At 33.1% G+C, this 13782-nt stretch overlaps 1 protein-coding gene across 5 annotated transcripts; it reads left to right on the top strand.

Annotated features, from left to right (window-relative positions):
- Window positions 1-4071: 4071 nt before the first annotated feature.
- Yellow-b (L-dopachrome tautomerase yellow-b) lies at window positions 4072-12768 on the top strand. 5 transcript variants are annotated; one of them, XM_070296962.1, is made up of 6 exons: window positions 4072-4365; window positions 8002-8279; window positions 8640-9052; window positions 9844-10021; window positions 10817-11028; window positions 11487-12768. In XM_070296962.1, exons 2-6 carry the CDS (start codon window positions 8006-8008, stop codon window positions 11820-11822), a joined length of 1413 nt encoding a protein of 470 aa, XP_070153063.1. In that variant the 5' UTR covers window positions 4072-4365; window positions 8002-8005; the 3' UTR covers window positions 11823-12768. The 5 variants fall into 5 exon arrangements, with proteins under 5 accessions (XP_070153063.1, XP_070153059.1, XP_070153060.1 ...); XM_070296958.1 differs by having other exon boundaries at window positions 4072-4408; window positions 7784-8279; window positions 11487-12767; XM_070296959.1 differs by having other exon boundaries at window positions 4072-4408; window positions 7890-8279; window positions 11487-12767.
- The last annotated feature ends 1014 nt before the right edge of the window (window positions 12769-13782 follow it).

Raw genomic sequence — 13782 nt, forward strand, 5'->3', positions numbered from 1 at the left:
AAATTGCGAATATTATTAGGTGTACAACTTTGCTTCCGCCATTTTTTTTCCGAAATTCGAGGCTTTATTGTAAAAAACTGGTTATATTGTACATTTATGATTCAATGATCAATGATCGTGCCAATTCTTTTTGACTTTGACTCGAGTCTTCATTAAGTAATGCCTCCAATTCTGCATCTTCGAAAACCTTCTCTCTTCCACCGCTATGCCGCGCTTCGACGTGAAAATCACCGTTCTTGAAGCGTTGAAACCACTCGCGACACGTTCTTTCACTAATAGCGGCTTCACCATAAGTATTTGAGAGCATTCGATGAGCCTCAGCCGCAGATTTCTTCATATTGAAGCAGAAAATTAAAACCTCCCGCAAATGACGAGAATTTGGCTCGTAAACTGACATTTTCAATCGAGAATAACTTTATGATGCAGACACAAATCGACTAATGTTTCTATGGGGTTATGTTGACAGATGCCCAAGTTTATCGCATGACGTCTATGATCTATTTATTTCGACCACTACTTACCGCTAAAGCCATCTATAGGAAAACGGCGGAAGCAAAGTTGTACATCTAATATATTGTTGCGTCCGCGGTTCGAAATCGATATAACTCGAATCCGCGTGACACAACCGACACTCGCGTACCGCAAGTAAATAATTAACACTCCTTTGAAAGAACGAAAGGAACTTTAATATAATAACACAGAACACTATTATACAAGGAACACAGAACAATAACGGTTATCGCAATCTCGAATACGTCCGCCCGGAATGGCATCCGTCGCGAGACTCTCAGATGGCCGATCTCTCTTCAGATGAATGCCGTTGTTTAACAACAACCCTTAGCAACGTTCTCCCGGAGACGGGTACAGCAGATTCAGGAATAACGATCACAGACGACCCGCAGGGACGCAACAATATGTAAAAAAATTACAAAAAGTTTAAACAATCGAAGATATACAATTTGGTGAAACAGCTAAATAATTTTGCCCTTCTCGATAAAATCGATAATTTAAGAGCTTTTCCATCTTGTTGCCCATAATTTACATTGTTCAGAAATATCGGTTCAAGACGAGAAGGGAAATAAACTTTAATCGGAATGTCGTGATCAAAAGAGGATGTTTAGCCACGAAGCAACAATGAACCGCGGGGCACACCTGCGAATGCCGATGGCGTAGTTCGAAAGTCAAATGTCGCGTTGCCTTTTCTTGCGAGTACACAATAATAGCTGTACCGAGTAAGCCCTCGATTGGTCGACACGCAATGAATTTTCTCTTGTTTTTCGAAATACCCCTCGCGCGATTGCACGTCGTTAAACATATGTAGACCTCGGTGAGTTCGAAAGCTATGGTTAAATAGACGTCCAGTAATTTCAGAGTGCACGCCCGCCACGTAATATCGTCGAGAGGTCAACGTTCGCGATAGCACAATCGCGATTATAGTATACAGCACCATCGACCGTCGAATGAAATTTGTCAGTATTATAGAGCAATATCCCATATCTTTTATTCGTTCATTCGTATCGTAAATTGCAACAAACGCAACTATATAAAAGCTGCCTTCTGTAACTTTATCGCCACGAGAGATTGATTAGAAAATGTTTTCCCCACGTTTTGTAAAAAGACATATTCGATGCATAACTCTTTCAATTTTAATTACATTCTCGAGCGGAATAGAAGTTTCCTTTGTTTATGCGAAATACTTTCCTGTGTTATCGATTTATTTTTTTTTTTTTTTTTTTTTTATTTATATAATTAATTTCCTTGGAGCGTATCTTGATTAATTTTTATTTTCTTTTGCAACGAATATAAAGCGATGCTTTTAGCTTCACGACAATGTCTTTCGCAAAGGCAACCTGATTACAGTAATTATCCGAACGACATTGAAAACATTATATGACTGCGAGAAGGAAGAATAGCTTTTCACTTTTTATTAATATTTATCATGGAGCACCGTGCGAAGCGAACCGGTTATCTGCATAAATAACATTGATTTCGTCATTGCGGTTAGCGTTTATCGGTGATTTTTACCGACAAATAGATGACTCAGATTATGTTTAATTGCGCTGGAAATAGCGGTCGCGCTTTGCCGGACATTGCTGATAAGACTTTCACGGCCTACTTCAAAAATCTCAGACTTTTTAGACTGATTGCGTCGCGCATTCTATGACATGTTTTGATGTAGAAATAAAAAGCGATTAAAAAATATTCTTTAATTAAATCAAAAATGTTGAGAGAGAAGATTAATAACTTAAATACTAATAATAATAAGATTATATATATAAAGATTTAATCTTTTCAAGATCGTATTAATAAAGTAAGATAAAAAATAAAATAAAATAACAAAAGATCGAAAGGAAGAACAAGCAAGGTCTTGGAATTTACCAGGCAGATTCAGGTGAATAGGTGAACTGATCGATCAACGGTGAACGGCAGGACGAGCTAATCCACAATATCGAACGTTTTATCCCACAGCAATTGTTTCTTCGGGGGAAGAAGCCAGTTTCAAGATACCATAAAATGTCTATTATTTTTTTTCATTTCTATTCGTAGAAAAGGGATCCATCTGTAATCGATATTATTCGTCCTTCATAATATCGTTTAATAAATTCTTTCATTCGTAAAACGACGAATGATATAAAATAGTCAAGTCAAATATTATTTTTTTAAAGTAAATTCTTAATCCTCTCTAAATCAAAAATTTGACATCAGAATTTAATTTAGGAATTTCGAATAATTTTATCTAAGATTCCGATTACCCAGATAACATTTGTCGAGTTCAAATTATACACGCAGTATTGAATTATGATAGAATCAATCAAAGATAAACAATGAATAATTATGATTAATTTTAAATTTAACGTCTTTTATTTTCAATTCTTAATTGTCAGGTGTTCATTTTTTTTTATTCCAATATCTACTAAAACGCTGTCTATGAAGTGACAAAGAGACGCGGAACGACGATTATACGGCACTGGCAATCACGAAAGTGAAAGCTACGGTGTAATGTATCTATCCACCTACCTACCGACCAATCGACCTCGAAAAAGCGTAAAATTCTCGTAGCGGCACAAGCAGAAGGAGATTGCGTGATACGAGAGACTAGAAAAACGCACGATCGCGAGGAGAGGTCATTCTCGTTCTCGCTTATATCACTCGCGCCTTGTTCATCGATTCGCTCGCTCGCTTCTTCTCGATGCAAATAGCACGCTAATCTCACGACGATGTTTTCTTCATTGTACTCTTGGATAATCATCCACGGACTCTCTCACCCGGATGAGAAGACGACGGCATTGTGATTCGCATCGGGAGATTTTCTTGAATCGCACATCTGCTCGCGTGTCTCTATCTGGTTAATTCTATTCATTCGTTTGTATAATTTCAGCATTTTTTTCATTATATAACAAATCAAATGTGATGACGGTATAATTGAAGAAGGAATGTATAATAACGGTTAGCTTTGGGACTGAGATTTTACGAATAAACAATTTTAATTGTAATTAATTTTCTCTAATAAGAGTATATAATAATAATTGTTGTTTATTTTAATTATTTTAATAATAATTATAGTATGCATATAATATATATAGACTGTGCTACGTCTATTTATTACAGTATTTTTTAAATCATTAAAAAATAATATGAAAGAAAGAGGAGGAAAGGGAGATATACTTTGTATATTATATATACAGGGTGGTCCCCGTAACGGTCGTCACGATTTTTAAGGCACTTACAATAATCTGACATAAAAAAGTTTCAAACAAAAGTTGTGTGGCTTCAAGGGGGCCATAAGATGGTGACAATGATTTGACCTTGGAAAATCATTTGAAGGTCATGTGAAGGTCAACTTTAAAATCTTAAATGGAAACCCCCATTTTTTATTTAGTATTCTTGTAGCTGACATCGAGAGCTTTCCAAGACACTATAACAAAGTATTTTAAGTACTTTTTGAGTTATTTTATATTTTAATTGACATATTTTGATATAAAAAATAAAATATTTCGTAAAATATTCTGCGTTCTTATTGTTGCCTTCGTCCGTCAACAGAATTTCTATGTGCCTGAAAAAGTATCGATATGGCAATTACTTATATTATTATCTTTACAGACTCCATTAGAGCTCCCGACTGATTTCTTCGCGATCGTTCTCGTCCCTCATCTTCCTTCGCGCGATTGTCGCGATGAATTAACGTGGCCGGTAGGTTTGTCGACAAACGGATCTCTGCAACGGTACCGTACGGTGTATGTACCTAGGGGAAATCCTGCCGTGGTTGCGGCCAGGTCGCTACGCCGACCAATTCCCAGTTTGTCGCGCTTAACCGGGGCGCGTAGTCCAATCTGTCGCGCCGCTCTCTCCCGAGACGAGATCTAAGTAAGCCGAGCTGTGGTGTGATCCAAAATCAAGCATATTCAGTGTAAATAATCAATTTCTGAACGTCATTGATTATCCTTCCCTGTTTTCGTCGCGTGAATGTCTTTTGAATCTTTAATACGAAATTACTGTGAAAAACCTAAAAGACTCGTAAAATGGCCATAAAACGCGCGTAAAACATCGTAAAAAAGAATGTAAAAGATGTGTAAAGATAGTTGAAAGGCGTTTGACTCGTGAAAATACCCCTAAAAATTGTTTAAACAACAATCAACTAATATTTGAGTTCTTTAGTAAAAATACATAATATGATTATATAAAAATCATCTTTTTTTTTGCATCAAATTTATGTTTAGAAATATCATATAATTCTCTCAGTTTTATTTACAAATTTTCTTTCATATTCACAAAAGTATATTTATTTTATATCTAGTTTATTTATTTTATAATTATATTTATTTTAGATTTATTTTTGTAAAAATTATTTTACTATTTAATTTTTTTCTACTATTTCGATTATTTATCTAAAAGCGATTAGATGAATTATATTTGATTCGTTTGATCGTCACGTTTCGGATTCTCGTAAATTCTTCCGTTCAGTGAATTTTTCTCTCTACTTTTCAAACGGCTCTATTTTCGTCGAAGAATGGAACAAATTTAATCGTATAGCGTATTGCATTAGTTGGCAGTAGCATGTCTATAGAATATACGAGTCTGTAAAATCGCGCAAGAGACAAACGAGATATGCAATTCCTCGGGGAAATTCTTGCGACCTGACAGAAAACTTCGTCGCGAATATTTTGCCTTACAAGGAGATACTATTATGGCTCATGCTTTCTATTCAAGGTAGAAATTGCACGTGCAATTTCAAGGAAACTCAAACGACGTGAAATCGCTTTTCGGTACACGCGAATTTTCACGAAAGTAATCTACGATAAAAACAAGATAATCGCGATTGTATCAAAATATTTCCTTCGATGAAAATAATTACAATAATAATTAAAGTAAATTATTATTATTATTATTTTTGTTAAAATTGATATATTGAAAAATATACAATAGTAAGAATAATAAATTAATTTTTTAATTCAATTATATCTTTATAAATAAATATGAAATATTATAACAAAATTGATATATGCGAAAAATTATACAATATATGTTTTGAAAAATGGATAATTGAGTAGATACATTTTGTATGAAACACGTGTACGCAAGTATAATATCTATGTAAATTAAAGCATATATAATATTGTGTGTGTGTGTGTGTGTATGTGTGTGAGCATAGCGTAGCATAAAATATCACACATGTATATCGATAATACACATATATGCATCGGTATATGAAGGATTGCGCGATTCTTGTCTCATTTAACGGGTCGAGTATAAAGCCGTTGAAAAATTGATTGCTTTCTATTTTTCCGTTAACCGTGTTACCTGCTATTAGCCTTGTTAAACATAGAAAATTTGTCTCGGTGATTTAAGCCGTGTTCTACTAAACCAAAATCGCCTTCTCTCTCTCGAAGAGAGAAAGGGCGTCGAATTCTCGACGGAATACGAGTAATTTCACCTCGATTAAATTCCATTATTTTATCGTACAAGTACATGGTCATGTAATTTTACGAAATTTTTTTTGTATATATAAATTTAGATATAAATATATCGATAACAGCTTATAATAAAAATTTACAATTGTAATAATTTTAATCATTTTTTTCATTGTTTTTATTATATAACGTTGTTTTTATTAAATAAATAATATCACTTACGATCATATTAATTTATATTTTTTTAAATTTACTTTGATTTCACATAAATTTATATTTTAGTAAGAGTTCTATTTTTTTAATCTTAGTTTTTAGTACTGGCTTTTAATATTTATCTTTATTTTTAATTTTAATTTTAAATTTATGTAAAAATAACGATTTAAATGATGTCGAAAAATGATATAACGATAAACTTGAATAATTATCGATACAAACAATAGCTATTTATTACCTGCTATTATATAAGTATGTAACGTTACTTAAAATTACAAATGATGAGTTATCTTCTAATAGCGACTTTCGAAGATCCCGTCACACTCGATGATGGCAAATACAACGGTAGTGAATTGTCAGTTTCTCGAGTATAAATGACATATCCAGGTTTGAATCATCATTTCATCATCGAATAATCTTTCTTGTTTTCCGTGTACTTATGCCGAAGAGATACCTCAGTGGATGGATAATTCCATCAGAATTTAAATTGGAGATTTTTAACTGCTAATATTTAATACCTTTCAATAACATAATAAATTAGATTGTATTATTGAATAATATTTAATATTTTGTGAGAAACATTAGATTCTAAATTTATTTAAAAATTTTTCTTTTAGTTATGGTTATGGAATTTTGATAACACTTCACGTAATATTGAAACAGTTATTCGATTAATCAGTAAAAATCTAACACTCTATATCAGAAAAATTTCTTCACCGATCATGCTTCGGTTTACAGTTTGCCTTGATATTTTTTCATAATATATCTTGCAACTTGGGAGACTTCCCAATTTCTATAGGTACCAACATGAGTACCGTTGCTTCCACGACCCGTTACGTCATTGAAAAGAGTTAAGACACTTGCGAAACATATGTGGGATCACCGATTCGTTGTCAGAATAATAAAGTAAGATTCCTCAGCGTAAAAAAGAAAAAGCTAAATAACGTTAACATGCACGAGTCAAATGTTAAACAATGAATTGAATAAATGTTTAAATCTTATAAGGCACAACAAAACAAACAAAAATAAATGTAACAACAGAGTATAATAAAATATATGCTATATAAAAAAAAATATAATGAAAGTATAATATATAAAATTATAATAAAATAATTATAATTGTTCTATCAATATTTAAAAATCTTAGCTCTACAAAAAGAGATATTGCATATTGTAAATTAATTTTAACAAGCTCATCTATTTGAAGCACTAGTTTTCGTAGAATAGTGCACGAGCTAAAAAATTGAATATTAAATTTGTATTTTACTATTATCAGTTATTCGTCATTTATCATTTGTGCATGTCACAGTATATTTCTCACGCGAACGATGACAGAGAGGCCTAGTTTCCGCGATTTAGCAATAGTCACGTGTCTACATTAATTAATGAACGAATCGCGGTAACTACGAAGGCCATCGGCTTTCAAGGAGAAACCGGCTAGAAATATAATACATGAGCTCTCTGTCTCTTTCTTCCTCCCTCAGAATTCTTTTTTTTAAATTGTTAGAATTTTCCTTAAAAAAAAAAAAAAAAAAAAACACTAACATGAAATATAGATATCAATATGAACATAATAATATATAAACCCTCTCATAAAAAACTCGTGAGCTTAAGCTTTCATTTATAAATCCATATAAATTTAATCAAAGTTTTATTTTTAGTTTGGAAAAAAAGATGGATATATATTCGACAAATTAATTTGAAAAATTTCTATTTTATTTATAAAAAGATAACTTTTTAATCTGCCTTTGTCCTCTGTTACCAAAGTTAAAACTCGTGAATTATAAAAGCACCTCGTCATAAAAGTTATCGACCTTTTCAAGAGACACGGTACTCTCGCGATTATAAATATAACGAGATAAATCGAATTTTATATCAGAGAAATGACGACGCGGTACCGGACGTCGTCGATCGTCGTCGTGATCGCGCTTCTGATTGTCATGTTGGACGGCGCGATCGGCAAACTACGAGTCGCCTATCGCTGGAAGCAAATCGAGTACGACTGGCCGAGCAACGACACCAAGAGATTATTCCCGGATTACAAACAGGAAGACAACCTGCCTTTGGGCCTGGAAGTGACCGACGACCGGCTCTTTATTACGGTACCGAGATGGAGACAAGGAGTCGCCGCTACTCTCAATTATATTAGACTCAACGGTGATTAGTTCTTCTCTTTTTTTTCTCCAGAAATTATCCCAATAATAAGATTGAAAGATAATCATTTGATATATATATATTTTTTTTTGTTAAATAAAATTAGATATTTTTTGGTCTCATCCTTTTGATTTTTTGCTAAGCCATTTTTGCATTCATCGATTTATATTTAACTACGAGAATTTGATTAACAAAAATAGCTGCTAATATATGCAAGAATTCTCAATCGAAGGAAAGATCAATCATTTAAATCAAGAGAAACCAAGCATAAATTTTAATCATCGACACAGCCGACGATTAAGTCTGAAAGGATTTAGATCTCTTCTTTTAATGTCGTCGGTATCGGGGCTCGTTGGCTTTCAGACACGCGCGAATCGCCACCCCTCATTCCTTACCCGTCCTGGGAGGCCCATCAGTACGGTGTCGCCGGGGTGCCGGAGATCGTCTCGACATTTCGCGTGCGCGCTGATCGTTGTAATCGGTTATGGGTCTTGGACACGGGATTGACGGACATCCTGGGCAGCCCCGAACAGCAGGCGCCGCCGGCGCTGATCATCTATGATCTGATGACAGATCGCGTGTTGCGCAAACACGTGATACCGGCGGATCAGCGAACCCCCGATTCCCTGTTCGCCAATATCGCCGTCGAGGATTATTCGTGCGAGGATTCATACGGCTACCTGGGCGATCTGGGCGGACCGGGTCTTGTCGTGTACTCCTGGAGCCTTCACTCCTCTTGGCTCGTCAAACATCATTCCTTCCATCCGGATCCGATGGTAGGCAAAATTTAGAAAAATTGCGGTTCGATCCAATAACTGAATGATTTTTAACTTTCATAGCTTTTAATTATTAGGTGTACAACTTTGCTTCCGCCGTTTTCCTATAGATGGCTTTAGCGGTAAGTAGTGGTCGAAATAAATAGATCATAGACGTCATGCGATAAACTTGGGCATTTGTCAACATAACCCCATAAAAACATTAGTCGATTTGTGTCTGCATCATAAAGTTATTCTCGATCGAAAATGTCAGTTTACGAGCCAAATTCTCGTCATTTGCGGGAGGTTTTAATTTTCTGCTTCAATATGAAGAAATCTGCGACTGAGGCTCATCTAATGCTCTCAAATACTTATGGTGAAGCCGCTATTAGTGAAAGAACGTGTCGCGAGTGGTTTCAACGCTTCAAGAACGGTGATTTTCACGTCGAAGCGCCGCATAGCGGTGGAAGAGAGAAGGTTTTCGAAGATGCAGAATTGGAGGCATTACTTAATGAAGACTCGAGTCAAAGTCAAAAAGAATTGATACGATCATTGGGAATGGACAATACTTTGAATCATAAATGTATAACCAGTTTTTTACAATAAAGCCTCGAATTTTGGGGAAAAAAACGGCGGAAGCAAAGTTGTACACTTAATATCTTGTTAACTTCAATAATTTTATATGTCGAGATTAGAGCGTAAATTGAGAGAGATGCTTTTTGAAAGCAAAAAATATGGAAATTTTTCATTTATTGGATCGTTTGAGCTAAGCTTTTTGTGGCGAGTTCGAATGATGAACTGGTCTTTCTCAGGGCGGAGAGTTCAATGTGTCGGGAATATCGTTCCAATGGAACGATGGTTTGTTCGGAATGGCTCTTGCGCCGACCGGTGATGGCTACAGCACCATGTATTATCATCCACTCTCCAGCGGCATGGAATTTGCCATCACCACGAGATTGCTGCGCGATCCTCAGCGCGTCAGTGCTGCGGGTATGTTTGAAAAGAATTAAGCTTGCGCGCGAAGAAGACATAATAACCACCTAATCCGTCGATTGTCTAACGCTTCGCGTTGCGATGATGACTGTCTTCTGCGTAGATTGTAAAAAGGATCTTGAAAATTATTTATGTCTGGATATTAAATCGTTTCTTAATAATTTTATAAGAATTTTATCTTATTTGCATACGAAATATCTAAATATTTGCTCATCGAATCGAAATCATAATTAATTACTTGCGATAGTTGCTGTCAAAATTATTTATTTAAAAGGACTATGTGTTTTGAAACAAATTATTTATTCTAAGAAAATTAGAAAATAATATTGTAAATGAGTAATATCTTATAATAATTATATCTAGTTTAAAAAAATGATAAAAAAATCGTTTACAATATTATAAATAAATAATATCTTATAATAATATAAGATATTGCAATCTAATTTTTTTAATGGCAGCTTATTTGAAGATAATTGAAAAATTTTCTGTAGAACGCTCCTTTTTAATATTTCATTTATTACGATTCGCGAATAAAAATTATAAAAATGTATTTTAATTATAAGGATAAAATATTTTTATATGATTTATTTGAAAACATTATTTTTTCCATCTGTCAAATTATTCAAGAATTATTGTCTCGACCTTCCAGCAACGAGAAGGTTGATTTAAAGAATTTCAAGAACCAGTCACTATAAAAATTTACAATCGGTAATTTCCTGTACTGTCTGAAGGACAAGAACTTTACGTGAAGCGTTTATCGAGGTTCTAATTTATTTTACACACATGCCCCAGAAACGTCTCACGAATTTCAAACACTGGGCTCACGTGGTCCCAACGGCCAGAGCAGTGTCAGCTTCCTGGACCCGAAAACCGGAATTCTCTTTTACGCCCTCACCAATTTCAATACCATCGCTTGCTGGAGACCGCAGAATAAATTCACTATTCAGCAACAAGGTCACGTATATCAGGACAACGTGACTATGATCTTCCCCAACGATCTCAAGGTAATCGCGTATTTATCGAATTGCCACGATCTATTATTAATTAATTGTCCATAAAAATTCATCTCAATGTTGCTTTATAAAATTATTTATTTATATATATCGCAAATTTGAATATTTTACGTCATTTACGTCATTACATCGTATATTATTAAATACCAATAAAACAGAAATATCAAAATTTTAATGACTTATTAAAACGTAATATTAAATAATTCTGATAAATTTAAGAGCAAAATATCCAAATCGGAAACAATTATCTGCTATTTTTTATTAATTAAACAGTAATTAAGTAACCGTTATTTTTTTTTTTTTTTGCTCCACGCATTTTTTATTGCTCGTAAGATTTATTATGTAAATGTAGTTTTAATAGATTTCTTTAATTTTGTAAACATAACTTTTACGTTTATCATTAGATTATTTAATTTTAATCGTATTATATTGCTTTCTTGCTTTGACAGATCGATCGGAACGGCAACCTATGGGTTCTTTCGGACAGATTACCCTTCTTCATGTACTCGCAATTGGACCTGCAGGACTATAACTTTAGGATACTTACGGGATCGGTCGAGGAACTTATCATGGGTACGGTTTGCGCGTCAACATCATCTTCGACTTACTCCACGACGATGATGCATGATCATAGAGATCACATGGGCCACATGGATCACAAGGGTCACATGATGACGACGCCTAGAATCGACGGGAGATTCAACTCTGCCAGTTTCATGAAGCTCGAGTCCAGTACCTTCGTGACGACGATATTGCTGACGTTCCTAATCAAAGCTTTTGTCTAACGAGTGGAAGGGGGAAAATTTAAGGATATAAAAGGAGAATGTGAAAAAAATTTGCAAATTGAAATTAGAAATAAAATGAAAATATCAATAAAAAGATACGAGTAGAAAGAGATAGAAGAAGAAGAAGAAGAAGAAGAAAGATATTGAACATTTAAGTTAATTAATTTGCGTCATTTAGAATAATCCCAAGTAATTGAAATAATCAAATAAAGTTTTATCAAGAATATAAGTTATAAAAATGTATGAAAAAGATAGATATTTAGTTAACTATAACATATATTTATAATTACAAAATAACTAATATTAAAATTATTAGTCTTATCATTGGAGAAGATTATTATCTTATCTAATTACTTCGCTTGATTCTCTACCTTGTAAAAATTTTCAAAAAAAATCTTTTTCTATAGTATATATAATGATGTTAATAATTATAATTACAATATTGTTTTAAAATTATGATTATATATTTTTTTCTCAAAGTTTGGATTGCTGGAAAAAAAAGAATGTAAAGGATTGCATAGGATTATGTATAAAACAATGTTTCGCAAATTATTTGGACTAGGAATGATCTTCGAATAATAATGTCGAGATATTTTTTGAATAATTTTCTCTTGTAATGTTCCTGTGAAAAAAAAATCGATTAGTTGAATATTTCTGCGGAGAGGCGGTTTTAAATGCAACTTCGATTGTCTGAAATCTCGATTTATGCGAGTTAATGAATAATGAATTCGAAAACAGTTGGATAGCCTTCACGTTTACAATACAATCGTTTTTTTTGTTTTTTTTTAAATGGATGTATATATTCTTCTCGCATTTACCGCGAAATCTCTTTCGAGGAAATGTGTCTCTCTTTTAGATCACGCATATATTATTATTATTACAATATATACTCATATTAGAACAGCCATTATATATTTATGGAATAATATATATATATGAAATAGAATGTAATATATATCATGTGAAAAAGCGAAAAATCTCTCTGATTTCCTTATTTTCCCCATTTTCATATGAAAATTTTATAAATGTAATACGATTTTATATTTGCCATCATCATCGTCAAGTTTCAATTACTGTAATAATTATATAATATACATTTTATATATTTTTTTAAAGCTTTATAACATGTTGCGTTTTATATTTATTGCATTCTAGTTTTTGCGTTATCTGTACATGAATTCGTCACGCGCATCTTGAATGTGCGTCCGATGAAGTTGCATTATGCAATATGATGTAAAAACAACTTGACTATGATATTTATTAGAAACGCATAAAATCGCAAAAATTCACGAATGTCATAGAAATGACACGAGAACATAAATCCCTGGCTCGCGCGATGACATTTGCAAGAGTATCGAGAGTTTTTTCTTGATGATCGGCTGACGATTGAAATGATTTGTGCGAGTCATCGCATGCATATCTAGGCACCTGATGCATGGTTGTCGACCTGTTGCACCTGCATTTCTCGCGGTGCGTTGTGTGAATACAAATTTCCGAGGAACGAATCATGACTTCCGCGGTCAACTCAATATACCTTGACAATTTTAGCAGAGAAAAAGGTTGAACGAAAAATTAATATTTAATCATTGGCTTAACATTGAGTTTTCACATTCTTATTCAATAATTGTTTTATTAAACATTAGAAGACTTTGCGATATTTATGATATTTATAAAATTTGAAATAAAATTTCCCATATTTATCAATGATTCCTTGATATGAAAACATAAGCTCTTAAGTTTATAAATATTTTTAGAATAAATAAATTTTAGAAAAACTAATATTTAACAAATATATTAATTTAGAATTTCTTTTATATTGCCATTATACACGTTGTTTCGGTAAATTTTCGTGTAATTTACAAAAAAAAGGAAATTTCATATATAAACTAATATTATTGAATATTATACAATTATAATATATAATTATATATAAATTAAATTATATGAATTACAATTAATT

This window comes from Polyergus mexicanus, unplaced genomic scaffold (assembly GCF_030449975.1).
Source record: "Polyergus mexicanus isolate NDT 795.1 unplaced genomic scaffold, iyPolMexi1.0 SCAF_6, whole genome shotgun sequence".
Classification (NCBI taxonomy): domain Eukaryota; kingdom Metazoa; phylum Arthropoda; class Insecta; order Hymenoptera; family Formicidae; genus Polyergus; species Polyergus mexicanus.